The sequence below is a fragment of the Camelina sativa genome, chromosome 7 (assembly GCF_030686135.1).
Source record: "Camelina sativa cultivar CO46 ecotype springtype chromosome 7, ASM3068613v1".
In the NCBI taxonomy this organism is placed as follows: domain Eukaryota; kingdom Viridiplantae; phylum Streptophyta; class Magnoliopsida; order Brassicales; family Brassicaceae; genus Camelina; species Camelina sativa.
The window spans coordinates 19,123,599-19,140,956 of NC_141886.1; the positions used below are offsets into that span (position 1 = coordinate 19,123,599).

The window sequence follows — 17,358 nt, forward strand, 5'->3', positions numbered from 1 at the left end:
GTGTTTTACGTGTGGTTTAATTGGAAATAATTTTATCAGTTTTATATTAAAGTGTAGTTAAATTTATATGATTGAAGGTATTTTAATTGTGGTTTCATTGGAAATAGTTTTTTAGTTTTATATGAAAATATGTTTTATTTATGGTTTCATTGGAATTATATTTATTATTTTATTTCAGTTTTCATATTAAAGTGTGAGTTAGATGTATATGATTTACTGTGTTTTATTTATGTTTGAATTGATTTTTTTACCTTTATATTAAAGTGTGAATTAAATTTAATAATTGAATGTGTTTTATTTTTGGTTTAATTGGAAATATTTTTTCGATTTTATATTAAATTGTGAGTTAAATGCATACGACAAAATGTGTGTTTACTTATGGTTTGATTGGAATTTTTTTTTAATGGTTTTCTATTAAAGTTTGATTTCAAAGTGTATGATTAATTTCTTATTTCTGGATTAATTGAAAATATATTTTTCTCGTTTTATATTTAAAGTGTGAGTTATATTTATCTGATTAATAGTGTTTTATTGGTAGTTTCATTAAAACTTTTGATGAATATGTCAATTCTACAGTAGGCACATGTCAAGCTATGGAATAAAGTTTTAGGAGGTACCCTACTTTTTTCGCACGGGTTGGTTTGATACTAGTTTAAATGAGACTAATATTTGTCTCATCCCAAAAACCGATGAACCTAAGTGCATGGCAGAGTTTAGGCGGATTAGTTTTTGTAATGTGAGTTAAAAGATTATTTCAAAGGTCATGTGGTTCCGGATTAAGCGGTTAGCGGTTATTGCCTTCTCTTATTTCGGAAACTCAATCGGCTTTTGTATCTAGACGTTTAATTACGGATAAGATTCTCGTTGCTCAGGAAATGTTCCATAGATTAAATACTAATGATCGCTGTAAATCAGAGTTTTTGGCTTTTAAAACTGATATGTGTAAATCGTATGATCGAAATGAATGGGAGTTTTTAGAAGCGGTTATGGTCAGACTAGGATTTGAAATTAAGTGGATTTCATGGATTATGTGGTGTGTTACCTCCGTCTCGTACCAAGTCCTTCTTAATGGTCAGCCACATGGTTCTATAATACCACAGAGGGGTCTACGACAGGGGGACCCTCTCTCACCGTATTTGTTTATTCTTTGCACTGAGGTTTTGATTGTGAATATTAGAAAGGCCGAAAGAGAGAATAAACTTACGGGTATCAAGATAGCTTGGGTCTGTCCCACTATTTCACATTTGTTGTTCGCCGATGATAGTCTGTTTTTTTTGTAAAGTAGAGGAGGATGAATGTAAGAAGGTTATGGATATTATATGAAATTATGGGGCTTCGGGGCAAGAGGTTAATCTAGAGAAGTCTTCCATTATGTTTGGAAAGAAATTCCCATCTAACATCCGAGCCCAGTTAAAATCTGTCATTGGTATTTCTAAAGAAGGTGGCATGGGCTCTTATTTGGGTATCCCGGAAAGCCTAGAGGACCGTTTGGATGATCGAGTGAATGGTTGGTTTGCGAAGTATTTATCGCAAGGGAGTAAAGAAGTTATGATTAAATTAATTGCTTTAGCCCCCCCCCCCCCCCCCAAATTATGTTATGTCTTGTTTTAAATCACTGCAGGAACTGACGTCCAAATTAACGAGTGCCATATCAAAATTCTTGTGAAGATCTAATGATAACGCACGAGGTTCATACTGGGTAGCTTGGGATAAATTGTGCAAGGATAAATACTATGAAGGTTTGGGTTTTCGTTCTCTGGACCAATTTAATGACATAATGTCTGGCTAAGCAGTATTGGCGGTTAATCCAGTATCTGTCATCCTTAATGGCTCGGATGATGAGAGGCTGATATTTTAAGAATCAACATCTTTTAGTGGCCAAAAAACCATATTCTCCTTCATTTTCTTGGAGGAGTATTTTTTCAACTAAAGGTTTAGTGGAACAAGGGACACGGTGGGCGATAGGTTCTGGTTGCAATATTTCTGTTTGGAAGAACTTTGGGTACCTGATCACCAACCAAAACCAGCTAATGGTCGAGGAAACTTATTACACCCCAACTGAATGGTAAATCATCTGATTAACCATGCACTTTTTGAGTGTCTTCGTTCGCGTAGGATATAGGATTTGTCTCCGGTATCGATAATACTAGATGGTTTCCCCAATGACTCAGTATATTCGAATTTAGATTTTATTTTCTGGAGGGAATCTTCTCAATCAGGGATTCTGGATACTGGTCGTCAATTATCTTGGATTTTATGGCTGATTTGGAAAGATAAGAATAAAAAGTCTTCCAAGGTACAGAGGCAGAACCTTCCGAGGTCATTAATCAGGCGGTAATGATAAGTTACTTTGGGAGGAGGTTAAGTCCTTCTCTGCGGAACCCCTGGGTCCTCCGTCGCCCTTGGAGGTTCGAGATCTTTCTCCCTGATGTCAGATTGATAGTTCCTAGAAAGCTTCAAATTCTTTTGTGGGTCTCGGTTGGTGGACTTTTTCTCAGCCAAGCGGGTTTTTCAAATAGGCGGAGTTTAACGTGAAACTTGCTAGTTTAGACTTCGTTACTTATCCAGACGAGTTTCTCAAATAGACGGGTTTTAACATGAAACTTGCCAGTGTAGACTTCGTTGCTTAGCTAGGCGGGTTTTTCAGATAGGCGGGTTTTAATGTGAAACTTGCCGGTTTTGACTTTGTTGTTTAGCTAGGTGGGTTTCTCAGATAAGCGGATTTTAATGTGAACTTGCCAGTTTAAACTTTGTTCCTTAGCGAGATGGGTCATTAGACTGGCAGGTTTCCACGTGAACCAACACATCCATCTCATATGCTTATTTGTATTAAGAATGACATATTTTTCTTCAAAGTGTCCTGAAACGTGTAAAGACTCAATAAAAACTAAAAAACTCCAAAAACACACTTTTTAAATCAATTAAAAATATATAAAAAAATAATATTTAAAACCGATAAAAACACCATATACCAACTTTAAAACGGTATTTGTCAATTTTTTTTAAAAAGTTTTGATTTAGTGGAATTAAGTCATCAATGGTAATGAGAGTGACTTGCCGATAAAGATATATCTCTTGATTCCTTCTATTTGTCTTCATTTTCCTAAGCTGACAAAATACATATATAGGATATGCTTAGAAAGTCAATTATTTGGTCTATCAAGGACTTAGGTTCACACTCTCAGTTATACAATTATACTTAAGATTACGACTCGCGTAACGCGTTGTTAATTATTTAATACTTCAGTAATGAAATTAACCCTAAGAATATGATATGCTAAAAGAGATTATAGTAACCCTAACATTTTGAGACTCATGTCTCTGCCTCCAACTCCAGTGATGTGCACCGTCAAATTCTTGTCTTTGACTTGAGATGCAATGAGCCATACACTGTCCAAGCTAAGCCAGATGTGTTGCCCAGTAGTACTATCTTCACCATATCCGTATTTGGTCCATTCCTCCAAACAAGTACTTAAAGTTGTCAAAACAAAAAACAAAAACTTCTCTTAATATGATCAAATGTAAGTTGCTTACTTTACCGGTTTGGAATGAGGAAACCGGAGAAGATCATTCCAGAGAGTAAGAATCATGGGACATGCATATTCCGACAATGTGATAACTTGGAATAATAATCGTATGACTAATCATTTTGTACAGCAGCGTACGTAACTCCAAAGAAATTATATAGGTAGTGTTTGTTCTTTCACTGTTTTTGTTATGGTCTTTATTAATCCGTCACACTTTTCCATAAGATGATGCTTTAGTAATGGAATAGAGAAAAAGGAGGAAAGACTTACATTTTTCATTTTTTTTCCTATATATTTGCCAGAAAATTAAACGAAACAATACACAATTACAACTGTTATGAGAAAACGGATGAGGATCAGTGGCGGAGCTAGGAATTACTTTTAGAGGGGTCAATATTTTTTATAATAACCTAAACCTATAATTTTTCTTTTTGTGAGGGGTCAATAAACATATTTGTAACTATTTTATGGGGGTCAGTATGCATATTTCATGATTTTTTCTAATTTTTCTTCTAAAAGTATAAGTAAATTTTTTTTTTGTAAATCCATAGGGGTCAATTGACCCCCATGCTAACATACTGCCTCCGCCTCTGATGGGGATGGCATTCAGGGATTGTATTGAGGTTTGAGGATGTCTCGAGTATGACCAATATTGTCTCCAAAATCATGCTTTGGTTTGAGTAGAAAACAGTTGCAAGTACTTGGTTCGGAAGTAGAGATCTTTTATTCAGCCATTCAGGTAGTGTTTTACTGAGCTCTTTATTTTCTCTGAGTAAAACATCAGACAGTTCGTCTGATTAATTTTTCCTTTTTTTTCAGCAACTAGAGTTCAAATTACTTGGATAGTGTAACAGTAATAATCAGGTTTAAGTAGTAAAACATATTTTTGTTGGAAAAGAAGATAATTAGGGTTTTAATCTCACCCTATTGGTCGACTTATATTTTTTTTTCCTTTCATTAATATATTGATTCCTCGAAAATATCATGTAAATAAGCAATATATAAACAATAATTAATGAAATAAGTTTCTCCAATGTAGAATTATTTTTATTTCTAACTTATAGGAGTGTAATTATATTTTGTTCTTGCATTTAAAGAATTGGAGTTGTAGGACAGTGTTAGTGACATGGTTAGTTGTCCAATTTTGCAGGTTCTTTTAAAATCGGAATTCGATTCTAGCAAGTGTGTTATTTTGCGTAATTGAAATTGAATTATTTGTCAGGTTTTGTAAATCTAATTGATGTAAACTAAGTCGCCTTAATCGAGTGGTAAAGAGAGAAAAGTCCCGTCACCTGGGTTCGAGTAGTATTGGCTATGGGGGTTCGAAGTTTAATATATTTTTCCCCGGACCTAGGAGATTAGTCTTTGGGCCTACGAAACTTTTAGAATCACTCCTGAGTTATAAAAAAAAAATGAATGAAGCTTTGAAAAATTGAACTATTTGAACTATTTGAACTATTTGTCGGTCTCATCAACAAGTTGAAAGATATTTAAAGAAAAACAAATTGAAGCTTTTAATTAGTTGGGTCTACTTGACATTAAATCTGAAGCTTTTAAAAATTCTCACCCAATTGGTCTACTTGACATTAATTTTTTTAAACTTAACAAAGTATCATCTAATTATTGTCACATTGTATTAGTACATCTCAGTCCACAATTATGAAATGAATATCTCCAGAATGTGGAATTATTTGTTTATCGCCTGGTTGTACTAATTCTTGGTTTAATTATTTAAGGGATAAATATTTAAAACATTAATTTGTTGTTAGCTAGGAGAAGGGTTTTGATCGTTGACAAAAAAAAGAAAAAGAAAACAACTCATTATATTGATCCACTTGATCATCAGATTATATAAAGAAGTTTTTATTTCCCCAAAAAGTCTATTGACTTTGGGAAAACTTAGGGAAGTCTTTCATAGTCAACTTAAGCAATTGGATGAAATAAGCTCTTTGTCTTTTGTGAAAATGATACCTTGACTTGGTATACTCCTCTCATCTCAAGTCTCAACACAAACCAAACCTAGAAGACATACTGTAAACAGTTCTCAAACAAATCATGTACTATCTCCCCACTTATTGTCTGGTCTTGTTCTTCCTCTTCTTTCTATTCCACCCTCTTCCTTGTGTTCTAAGTAAAGAAGACCTTGGGTGGTGTGATGCTCTGTTCCAATGTGGTAATCTCACTGCTGGGTTCCCCTTCTGGGGTGGGAATCGTCCCAAATCTTGCGGTCATCCCTTGCTGGAGCTTCACTGCCTCAAAAACATCACGTCTCTAAGCATCTCGAACCATGAGTACAACGTTTTCTATATAGATCAAACATATAATACCCTTAGACTTGCTAGAACAGATCATCTAGGTTCTTTTTGTTCGGCTGGATTCAATACCACAACCTTCCCCCGCGAGATCTTTAAGCTTTTCCCAACATATAAGAGCCTCACTGTCTTATACCATTGTGATCCTAAGCTATCTTACCGCTCAAGTTATACATGTCCAGATCTAGGTCTTTTCTCAATGTCTCAAAGCCTTGATTACAAGTACTCCTGCCAAGACAGTTTCATAGTTAACGTTCCAACGAGTTTTGTTCCCGATGAGAAAGAGTTAAATTTGACCAATTTGGAAAGTGCTCTACGAAAAGGGTTTGAGATGAAGCTGGTGATCGATGAGATACCATGTCAAGAATGTTCATCCACTCATGGAATCTGTGGTTTCAGTAGTACGACACAGATTTGCTGCAACGTAACCTCACCATCTGGTGGAGTTAGTTGCCTACCACAACCTCAACCTAGTGGTAAGTTTTTAACATAATCCTTCTTCACTATTTACCTATTGAGCGTAGTTCAAGAAATAAAACAGAGCAGTACCCAATGATAAAGCTATCTTTGTTTTTTAAAAAACCTCTGTCTTAAAAATCATAGGATGCTAATTTTTTGTTCGATTTTTCAGCTGATGAGCTTAGGCGACGTTGCAGTGAAAGGTTTAGTTGCGGAACTCAGCGAGATCTCTACTACCCCTTTTGGATACCTGGCAGAGAATACTGTGGTCACCCTGACTTCAAACTCGACTGTAGAGGAGAATTGGCAGAGCTTAACATCGCCTCAGTGAAGTTCCGAATTTTAAATATGAGCTATGACTCTTCTATCATAAGGCTAGCCAGATCAGATTATATCGGCGATCTTTGTCCCTCAAACCCACTAAATGAGCCACTCATCGAAAATGTCCTTTCCTTCAGTGTTGACACAGAGCTGCTAACATTATATTACGACTGCCAACTAAACTCATCTGTTACTTCTACTACTAGCTACATAGGAGAGTTTGGCTGTAACAGCGGAAAAAGTTACTATGTAACGAGAAACCTCTCATCACCTTTACTTGACAAGTTTAGAGGCGTTTTAAACAGCTTAAGGGGAATGTGCAAAAGAAAAGTTAGTGTTCCTGCATCTGGACCGGCGTTAGACACACTACAGAGAAGTCCAAATACAAATAATCTCAAGATGGCTCTTGAACAAGGTTTCGAGCTTGAAGTTAACTCGAATTGTTCCATGTGTGTTTTTTCTGGCGGTTCTTGTGGATATAATCAGAACTCAAGTTTGTTTGTTTGCTATTGTAAAAATGGACCTCAAGACTACCAATGCGATGATTTTTCATTGAATGGTTAGATATCTTCAACCTATAGTTTCAAAGCTCTGTCTTAAACTCCAACTGATTTTGTTTCTGGTTGTTGCAGGACCCATGTTTCGGTTGTTTCGGTATCCAATAGGTGCTTAACTCTTTCTTGGTGTGACTGATTTTATCATATTTAAGCCAATCTTTGTTTCGTTTCAAAATGTATTTATATGTATGCTGATAAAATTTTCCTTTTCAATTTTTCTACAGTGATTTTGATCATTGGCCTTCTCATAGGTAAATTTGGTGCCTAGAGATATTTCAAATTGCTTCGATCAAAAAGAGTTACTAATCAAAGATTTTCTCTGTTTTTTTTTTTTTTTTGTTACAGTTTTGTGTACAGTAGTAGGAATAATTGCATGCCTGGTGTTATTGTCTCCTTGTTGCAAAGTCCAAATATTCAGAAAAAGAAAAACGTCAGATGATCGGAGACAAGAGAAGCTAAAGGCTCTTATTCCACTCAAACACTATACGTACGCGCAAGTGAAGAAAATCACAAAGTCATTTGCTGAAGTGGTTGGGAGAGGCGGATTTGGAATTGTTTATAAAGGAACCCTCTGTGATGGTCGTATGGTTGCGGTGAAAGTTTTGAAAGAATCAAAGGGTAATAATAGTGAAGACTTCATCAATGAAGTTTCTAGCATGAGCCAAACATCTCATGTTAACATTGTTTCCCTTCTTGGATTCTGCTCTGAAGGTTCAAGAAGAGCAATTATATATGAGTTTTTAGAGAATGGGTCGCTGGATAAGTTCATCTCGGAAAAGGCGTTGATCAATTTGGATTTAACGAAACTGTATGGGATCGCGCTAGGAGTTGCTCGTGGTCTAGAGTATTTGCATTATGGCTGTAAAACGAGGATTGTGCATTTCGACATTAAACCTCAGAATGTGCTGTTGGATGATAATCATTCCCCCAAAGTTTCTGATTTCGGACTTGCTAAATTGTGTGAGAAGAAGGAGAGCATCTTGTCAATGATGGAAACAAGAGGTACAATAGGATACATTGCACCAGAGATGATCTCTCGAGTTTACGGGAGTGTTTCTCACAAGTCTGATGTGTATAGCTATGGGATGTTGGTCTTTGAAATGATGGGTGCAAGGAAGAAAGAAAGATTTGGTCACACCTCTGCCTCTAATGCAAGCTCAATGTACTTTCCAGAATGGATCTATAAGGATCTTGAGAAGGCAGACAATAAGGATCTTGAGAAGGGAGACATTGGAAAGTATATCGAGGATGGAATCAGCAACGAAGAAGAGGAGCTAGCAAAGAAGATGACATTGGTGGGTTTGTGGTGTATTCAGTCTTCCCCATCAAACCGTCCACCGATGAATAGAGTAGTAGAGATGATGGAAGGAGGCTTGGATGCTCTTGAAGTGCCACCAAGACCTGTTTTGCAGCAAATTCCTACAGTACCTCTTATTGAATCTTCTTGGAACTCAGAGGAAAGTTCAAGCATCTCGGAGATTGATGATAGAAATATATTGTTGTGAAGGTCGTGTATACTATACAGAAGATATTCTATAAAGTTATGTCTGTATATGTTATTTGCATAACAAATAGATAATATGTATAAGTATAAAAGAACATAACTCAATAGTTGCTACAAATACAATCGTGCTTTTATAGGTTCCACGGCAGCTACTTGGATCAAGTATGTGCTTTGACATCCTATATTGATGATTCTTTAATAGGTTGAGTGGGAATTTGCAACGGGCCTAGGAGGGACTTCAGTAGCATTTGATGTTTTTTTTTCTTTTTGATCTTGGCTCGGCAACATAGGCAAAGAAACGAGCTAGGTTCATTGTATCATTTATTTTACTTGATTACATCAGTTTTTGATTGATGCAGACGAAATTACATAGGTTATTTAAATGATTCTGACAATGATGACTCTAATATTTTAGGTCAGTTTAAACAATTGATGCAACTATTTTCATCAATTGATAGAATTGATGTTAAATTGTGTCACTTGAATAAAACGAAGTTAAATTTTATATTAATTAGTATAACTGATATAAATATTGGTTTCAGTTATGACAATTGATGTTAAATATTTGTATCAGTTTTTCTAATTGATGTAATAATTGTATCAATTATAAATAAGTGACACTAAACCTATTGTTAGTTTTTATAAGTGATTGGAAGAATAGTTTCATTTATGATGAACCGATGTTAATTTTTTATCGTTCAATAAGTAATGATACTATATGTTATTACATCTATAAATGATATTGATGATTGAGGTATTGTTCTTCCGTCAATATTTTAAATCGACCATAAACGTTTTTACAACATTTGTAATTAACATTAAAATTTTGTTTTTATTAAATTAATACAGAATTAAAATATACAAACATATACAGATTACTATGTGAACTGCAAATTATTATATTACTAGGTTATATCCCGCACATGCGCGGATTGTTTTATATATATATATATATAATAAATTATGTTAATTAATTTAGTTTTATTTAATCATCATAAAAAGCAAAAAAATCTAAATCTAAGTGTCTTTAGGAAATTTACATTTTTTAAAAAATCATACAAATTCATAATATATAACTAGTTTAAATCTAATCACACATACATATTTCTTGATTTTCTATGGTTTTTTATTATTTAACTTTGATAATAATTTTCATTAGTCTCTCTGAGAATTTGAGGTTAAAAAAAAATGATAAAATGAAAATTAACTATGATGTTCAAATATTAATTTAAGTTGTCCATATAAGCTAACACATAACCTAAAGTATTAAATGAGAGAAACAAAATTATTTTCTAGAAAATCATGTGAAGTGCAAGCAAAACTTTAAAGTACAATTCCCAAAGATTAATTTTACTTTTAAGTCTCCTTTTTATATTGCCCTCATTTTAATTTACATTGCTAGATTTATTTATAATTGTTTCATCTTTGTAGTAAAAGCTAGACAGAAAATAGAATATTATCTTATTTTTTATATAGAGAAATCCTTTTGAAGTACATATTTGAATTAAATAAATGTAGCTTCATGATCTTTATGTAATTATATGTTTAATCAGAAACTAAATATAATGATGAGTATTCTTAAAAAAATGTAGTACAATTTTGTTAGAGGTAAGAGAGAGTTAAGAAAAATTGATTTGATATTTCATAATTATATTATAAAATTTTCTTTCCTTAGAAGTTAAAACATTACATATTTTTAAGAATCAAATAAATATATATATATATATATATATATATATATATATATATATATATGAATATGTAAGAAATAATCTAACATCTAAAGTAAAAAAAGAAGTACATAAAAGCAAGAATAAATAAAATGGAGAACAATGTAAAATATATTATTAAACTCTTACAATATTGTCTTCATTGAGTTTTCAATCAATGCAAGAACATTAAAAATAAAAAATACAAAGAAAATATTTAGGATTTGAGATATGATGGAGAAGGATGTGAGAATGATTATTTATAAGATAAGAACTGATGGAAGTTACATTTCTCAAAAATTAAATTAGAGGAGTTATAATTATAATTGCTATGATATTTAACTGAAAGTGAATGGAGAGAACAAATAGTCAATTCATAGTTTATGTAATTTCAGTTACAATTTAGTACTAAAGTGTATATTTAAAGTATGAATTAATGTATATGATTAAATATGTTGTATTTTAGGTTTAATTAAAAATAAATATTGTATGTTTAAGGAAATAAACACCAAATAGACCAGTAAGGAGAGAGTAACTGAAATTAGAAAATATTATATAACATAAAATATAATCTTCATTGAGTTTTCAACCAATGCAAGAACATTTAAAACAAAAAAAAATATTTAAGATTTGAGATATGATGGAAGAGGATGTGAGAATGATTATTTATAGGATAAGAAGTGATGGAAGTTACATTTCTCAAAAATTAAATTAGAGAAGTTATAATTATAATTGCTAGGGTACTTAACTGAAAGAGAATGGAGAAAACAAATAGTCAATTCACAATTTATGAAATTTCTGTTACAATTTAGTACTAAAATGTATATTTAAATTATGAATTAATGTATATGATTAAATATGTTGTATTTTAGGTTTAATTAAAAATAAATATTATCTGTTTAAAAAAAGAAACACTAAATGGACCAGTAAGGAGAGAGTAACTGAAATTAGAAAATATTATATAATATAAAATATATAAAATAATTAGGTAAGAAAATTTTAAAAAGAGGCCGCAAAATAAATTTAAAAGAAGATTACATGACAATATGTCACTTGTCACAAACAAATTAAATATGAAAATAACTTATATATTTTTAAATTAGATGATAATAATCAAAAATAGAAGAGTCTGTTTCTCATATTTCTAAATTAGAAAGATGAAACAAAAAGAAGAAAAGAATGCCAAAAAAAATACACGACTTATATGATATTTGCCAGAAAAAACACGAACTTTTTTCGTTGCCAGAAAAATACTTAAACTATTTATTGTTGTTAAAAAAATATATGAACTATCACGATTTTCCAATTTCCCACATATCATTGTTACGATTTTTAACGACGTTAAAGTAATTTTTTACAAAGGAAATATTGATTTAAAATCTCCGTTGTTGGTCAATGAAACACCATGAAAACGGAGGTGAGACTAATTAGGGTTTCTAGCGGTAATTGAACAAATAAGAGGGAATGGGTGGGGAAGAGAGAGAGGCAATAAAGAGGAGAAGATAGAACTGTGAGATTTCGTCGGTTTTGCTTTGGGAAGTCGAGATATTTCTGTGGCCCATTAACCATTTACAGCCTATTAATAATTAGCTTAAACATGATAAAAAAAAAAAATCAGAGGTGCCACGTGGCAGATAGATGGAGCATAGATAGAGTTTCTTAGAGGGTGTAAGCCTACTTTATTATATTAGATAGTAAACTAGATTAAGATATGCGGTACACCGCGGGGCAGATTATTTGTAAAAAAAATTATAATTATAAGTTGTATATGTTTGTTAAATTTTTTTTGCTTTGTTTATTTTTATAATTGTATAATAATTGTTAATTTTATGGTTTAACCAACATAATACCACAGAATAATTTGTTTTTACATAATATGAATTTAATTAACTTAGTTAGATATGTATATTTCTTTAATATCGATAATCTTAATAAAATAATAAAATAATATTTTAGTCGTGTAGCACCGAATTAATGATATTTTAAATTATATCAATATAATAAAACTTGTCCCGCCATACAACCCAGTTTCGAGATATTTTAACTTGCGTTATATCATTTTAATTATTGATATTTATTGTTTTGTATTAGAAATATTAGTTTTTTTTTTTGAATAATATGTAAAATTTTATCAAAACAAATAACCGTTTTTACATCAAGTGCTGTCGTAATGTGGCCTTTTAAGGTCAAAACGTTAAGTTAAAAGAGGATAGTGAGCGATCTGCCTTATCGTGTTGCAAACCATGCATCCATACACTTCTCGTAACAAACGTCGCCTTGCTCTCTTATAGATATGAGTCTGTTGCGAACATCCTTGTCTAGCCTCTGGGTTAATTGGGATGCTTGAATCAGTCCTTCACGATGTCTTCTATTGTTTCTTTCCTTCAAGAGTGAGTGTGCCAGCAGCTGAAAGGAATATCACAGTAGAAACAGACAAACCTTCCCCAGTGACGTATCTGTGAGAAGCTTGATGATGACTATCCAATCCGCAGAAACAGATGTTTTCGAGTTTCCAAGCGAGACTTGTTTAAAACACATGAGGAGTATGCCCCAATATTCCAAGTTATCATTTTGTCCCCCATTGTTAAGCGATTATGTATTGCTAGCCAAGCCAAGAAAGAGAACTTTGGTGTGGCGTGAGTGAACCAGATACCTTGGGACCACTCTTTGGTTGGCTGTTGGGCCCTTGTTGCTCGCCAGACTTCTTTCGTGTTAAATATTGCCCTAAAGCGAGACCTGATCCCTTTGTAGAGGACCACATCCTCTGTTTCCAACAATCCATTAGTCTAAAGCTCCTCTATAAGTATTTCCATTTGGTTTAGGTGGTCGGCTCTATGTATTTGTCGCATATAAGACAATATTACATGAGCGAATGTGTCCTGGACACCAATTCCCATGTCGATGCATCCTCGTGGCCCTGTTAGAGCAAACAGAGGTCCCAATAGAGACCAATTGTCGTGCCAGAAGGAGATACTCTTCCCATTTCTAACTTCATACTTTACAAACTCAGCAGCAAGGGGACGATATTTACGCAGATTTTTCCACATCCAATATGCAAGAGTAGATTTGTCAATAAGCGACCAGTAGGAGCCCTTGTGGAGCAGGTATAACCTCAACCATTGCACCCACAATGAGTTTGAAGATAACATTCTCCAAATAAGTTTCACGCAGCATTATTTACTTCTGCAAGAGAGCGGAGCCCCAGCCCTCCTTCCTCCTTTGCCTGACACACTTCAGCCCACGACACTTTCGCTTTCTTCCCATTTAACATCGGACCAGACCATAGGAAGGCAGAACACAAACTATCAATTTCTCTGATGCATGCTCTTGGCAATCGAAAGGCGGACATCAAAAAGTTTGTAAGACTGTGGACCACTAAGGTTATAAGTTGTAAACGTCCTACAAATGAGAGATGGCGAGCTGTCCAACTCCCAATTATGTCTCTAATGTGTTCTATAAGAGGATTGTAGTAAGATGTTGTCATTGTTTTAGTTAGCAAAGGCAAACCATGGTAGCGTACTGGCAAAGAACCCGAGGTAAAAGGAAAGCAGCGAAGAATTTCCACCTTATCATTGTCACTTACCCCTACCATGTATAACGTCGACTTTTCTAGACTGATCTTTAAACCTGAGAACTCAGCAAATTGATCAAATAGTCGCAGTATACAATCGATGGACCTTTTATTCCCATAGGGGAAGACCAACAAATCATCAACAAAACACAAGTGTGTCAATTATATGTTTTGACAGCGAGGATGAAACCCAATCTTCTTTTGCAGAGTACCCTTATCAATCAGTGTGGATAAAACTTGCATTCAGATAAAAAATAGGTAGGGGGATAGCGAGCATCCTTGGCGGAGGCCCCTCGCACTACGAAACAAACCGGACAATTGGCCATTTACTTGCACTGAAAAAGAAGCCGTGGAAATGCAAAGTTCTACCCATTTGATAAATTTATTTTATAAATATTAGATTGAGTTAGTATGATATTTATTAATATTACAACCATTTACATTTTATAAAATTGACAAATCCTTATAAAATTTAAATATTTATAATACTTAGAATTCTTATAAAGTTTACATATATATACCTTATTTATAATACTTAGAGTCAGTAAATTCAAAACACAAGTGTATTGTAGTATTTACCTTGTTTGCAGTTGGATTTAAGAATTTTTTTTCTCTTTCTCCGAAGTAAACTGTAGAAACCTTATTGAAAAAAATGTTGTGAACAAATCATGACCAACTAATAAGTCCTCCCATTGTGGTATATTCCCGCCTTTAGAAGACCCAAAATAAAATTCATAGCGAGAATATGAAAAGATTAAGAAAAAGATTAATGTTTATAAAAAAAAAAGATTTTGTCATATATATATATATACATAGGGATCAAGATATGCTTGAAGAACATTTTCTGCCCTAGGATATAATTAGAATAAGAGCCATAAAGCCTATTGCCTCCCAACATGATTTCTTGGCATGGAAGTTTAATAAAAGTGGAGACTTTTCGGTCAAATCAGCATATTGGTTAGCGGACCAAGGAAAAAATGCCAGTCTGATCAAAGAAATATCGACAATGCCATCTACTCTCGAGTTGAAAAAGTTGGCATGGCGAATACAAACCGATCCAAAGCTAAAAAAATTTCTTTGGAAAGTTTTGTTAGGAGCTTTACCAGTAGAAGAAGCGCTAAATAGAAGAGGGTATGGATATGGATAGCGTTTGTCAACTTTGTGGAGAAGAAGGAGAGTCCATAAATCACGTAATTTTTACTTGTTCAGCGGCTAAATAGGTATGGACTTTATCTGATTACCCTTTTCCAATCGAGGGGTTCCAAAACGAGCCTGTGTACTCCAATGTGTATCATCTTCTAGAGAACATAAACAATAAAGATTGGCCTAATGATCTGCGAAGGAGTTTTTCTTGGATAATATGGAGAATCTGGAAAAATAGGAATTTTTTGTTTTTTGATGGGGTTAGCTTCTCGGGGTCTGAGTCAGTGGGAAAAATTAGAGAAGATGTAACAGAGTGGTTTGAGGCACAGAGCAAAGAAATGAGAGGAATCCCATTACATAATCAAGGGGAGATTAGTATGGTTGATAGAAGGGACCAAAGGGAAGTGAAAGAGTGGGAAAAACCTCCACAAAATTGGGTAAAGTGTAATGTGGGTTCTTCCTGGTCAAAGAGAAACAAAATTGCAGGGGGAGCCTGGGTTTTACGAGATGAAAAGGGGAAGTGTTGCTTCATAGTCGAAGAGCGTTTGGAAGTATTTTGAATGCGGAAGATGCAAAGTTCAGAGTAGTTCTATGGGCAATTGAAAATATGAACAGCCATAAGGTAACTAGAGTTATATTTGGGGTTCAAGATAAAGTTATTGTGAAAGCGGTGGAGAGACCAATTGCTTGGCCAAACTTTAAAGCTCAAGCAGTGGCTATAAGAAGATTTTGGGAAGCATGCAGGAATGGAGAATGTGTAATGAAACGGTCACATCAAACCGAGGTGCAAACTTGATAGCACAAAGTGTCACAGGGGACCTAAGACTACAATCGTACGTGAAAAGGGGTTACCCAACATGGATGACTACTGTCTTCGAGGAGGAAAAAGCTTGAACTCTCGTTTTGGTGAGGATCGAATTTCTTAGGCAGGGTAGTCTTTTAAATATGGGCTGAAATATGTATAGATTCTGGTTTTTTGGTGGGAAAGTTTTAGTCAGGATAGACTAACTGAAAAAGGAGATTTGAGGTTAGTGTGGGCTTTTTGTAAATCATAGAAATGTAACTTTTGGGGCCTTCAATGGTCATAATTCAATATAAGTTCAGATGACAAAAAACAAAATATTATGTAAGATTTGCAATATGAGGGTTAGTAAAATGTGTATCTTTCTATTTCTATTTAGAAGAGAAATTGTAGTTAAGAGCATATGGAAAAATTATTATTTAATTAGATAATAAATGCACTAATCTTTACATCAATTAGATAAATGTAATTTATACTTTCTCCGGTTATTTACTTGTCGTTTAAGGTTTTCTCACACAAATTTTTTAAAAAACTATTAAATTGTCTGTTTTACCCTTTATTAATATATTTTATAAATGTTTCATTGGTCAAAACTTTAAAACAGCAGGAATAAAACTGGAATATTCACCAAACAGAAATATATATATTATATGAATTTAAATATATATTCACTTCTCTCTTTAAACAGAAATATATACAGTTATCTATTTATCAAAAAAATATATTCAATTCTCATTTAGTTATTTAGAAATTATATTATTAAAATATAATTTAGTTTATTTTTCAGGATTAAAATGAAATAAAATAATGTAATATCAAGATCATGTGAATTATTTATATTAAAGTGTGGAAATAAAACAGCCACTTAGTACTCGACATTATCCTATACAACCCAAATATTATAATCTTATATCTTTAAACTATTTAATCATCAAATTATTTGTTAAGCAACAAATTTATTATGTAAATTCAATTGAATAAATTTGTTACACTAAAAGTTAAAAGAAACAAAATGATACTTGTGAAAGAAGAGAGCATCAAATGACAATGTTTGGATCTTTCCAAAAGAAAACTTTACTTTATTATTAGATGATATAATATAGTACGGTTTCTTTCAACTCTTACTCTAGAAATATGACGCCCAATATCATTATATATATAAATTCTTTTAAAATCAAATACACATGAAATTATTTATTTCTTTTATAAATATTTTAAAATGATTGCATAAATCATCAAAAGATGAACAATAGTAAAAATAATTTACATTTGTGGAAGATAATATTTTTTCAAAAGTTAGGAACTTCCCAAAAACGTATTGTAACATCCGCGAACCGAAATCCCGGTTTAGGGATTGCATCGGTCGATGCAATAGGTGCATCGGTCGATGCAAGTTCAATTTTCTGTGGACGAGTTAAGTTATACGCTGCGTTTTGGGTTAGGAAAACCCTTA

At 33.2% G+C, this 17,358-nt stretch overlaps 1 protein-coding gene and 1 pseudogene across 1 annotated transcript; one reads left to right on the forward strand and one right to left on the reverse strand.

Moving 5' to 3' along the window:
* Window positions 1–5,469: 5,469 nt before the first annotated feature.
* LOC104701281 (LEAF RUST 10 DISEASE-RESISTANCE LOCUS RECEPTOR-LIKE PROTEIN KINASE-like 2.7) lies at window positions 5,470–8,816 on the forward strand. Its single transcript, XM_087458844.1, has 5 exons — window positions 5,470–6,315; window positions 6,471–7,178; window positions 7,252–7,284; window positions 7,401–7,427; window positions 7,522–8,816. Exons 1-5 carry the CDS (start codon window positions 5,583–5,585, stop codon window positions 8,679–8,681), a joined length of 2,661 nt encoding a protein of 886 aa, XP_087314970.1. The 5' UTR covers window positions 5,470–5,582; the 3' UTR covers window positions 8,682–8,816.
* Window positions 8,817–12,559: 3,743 nt separating this feature from the next.
* Window positions 12,560–14,366, reverse strand: LOC147941445 (uncharacterized; annotated as a pseudogene).
* Between the last annotated feature and the right edge of the window lie 2,992 nt (window positions 14,367–17,358).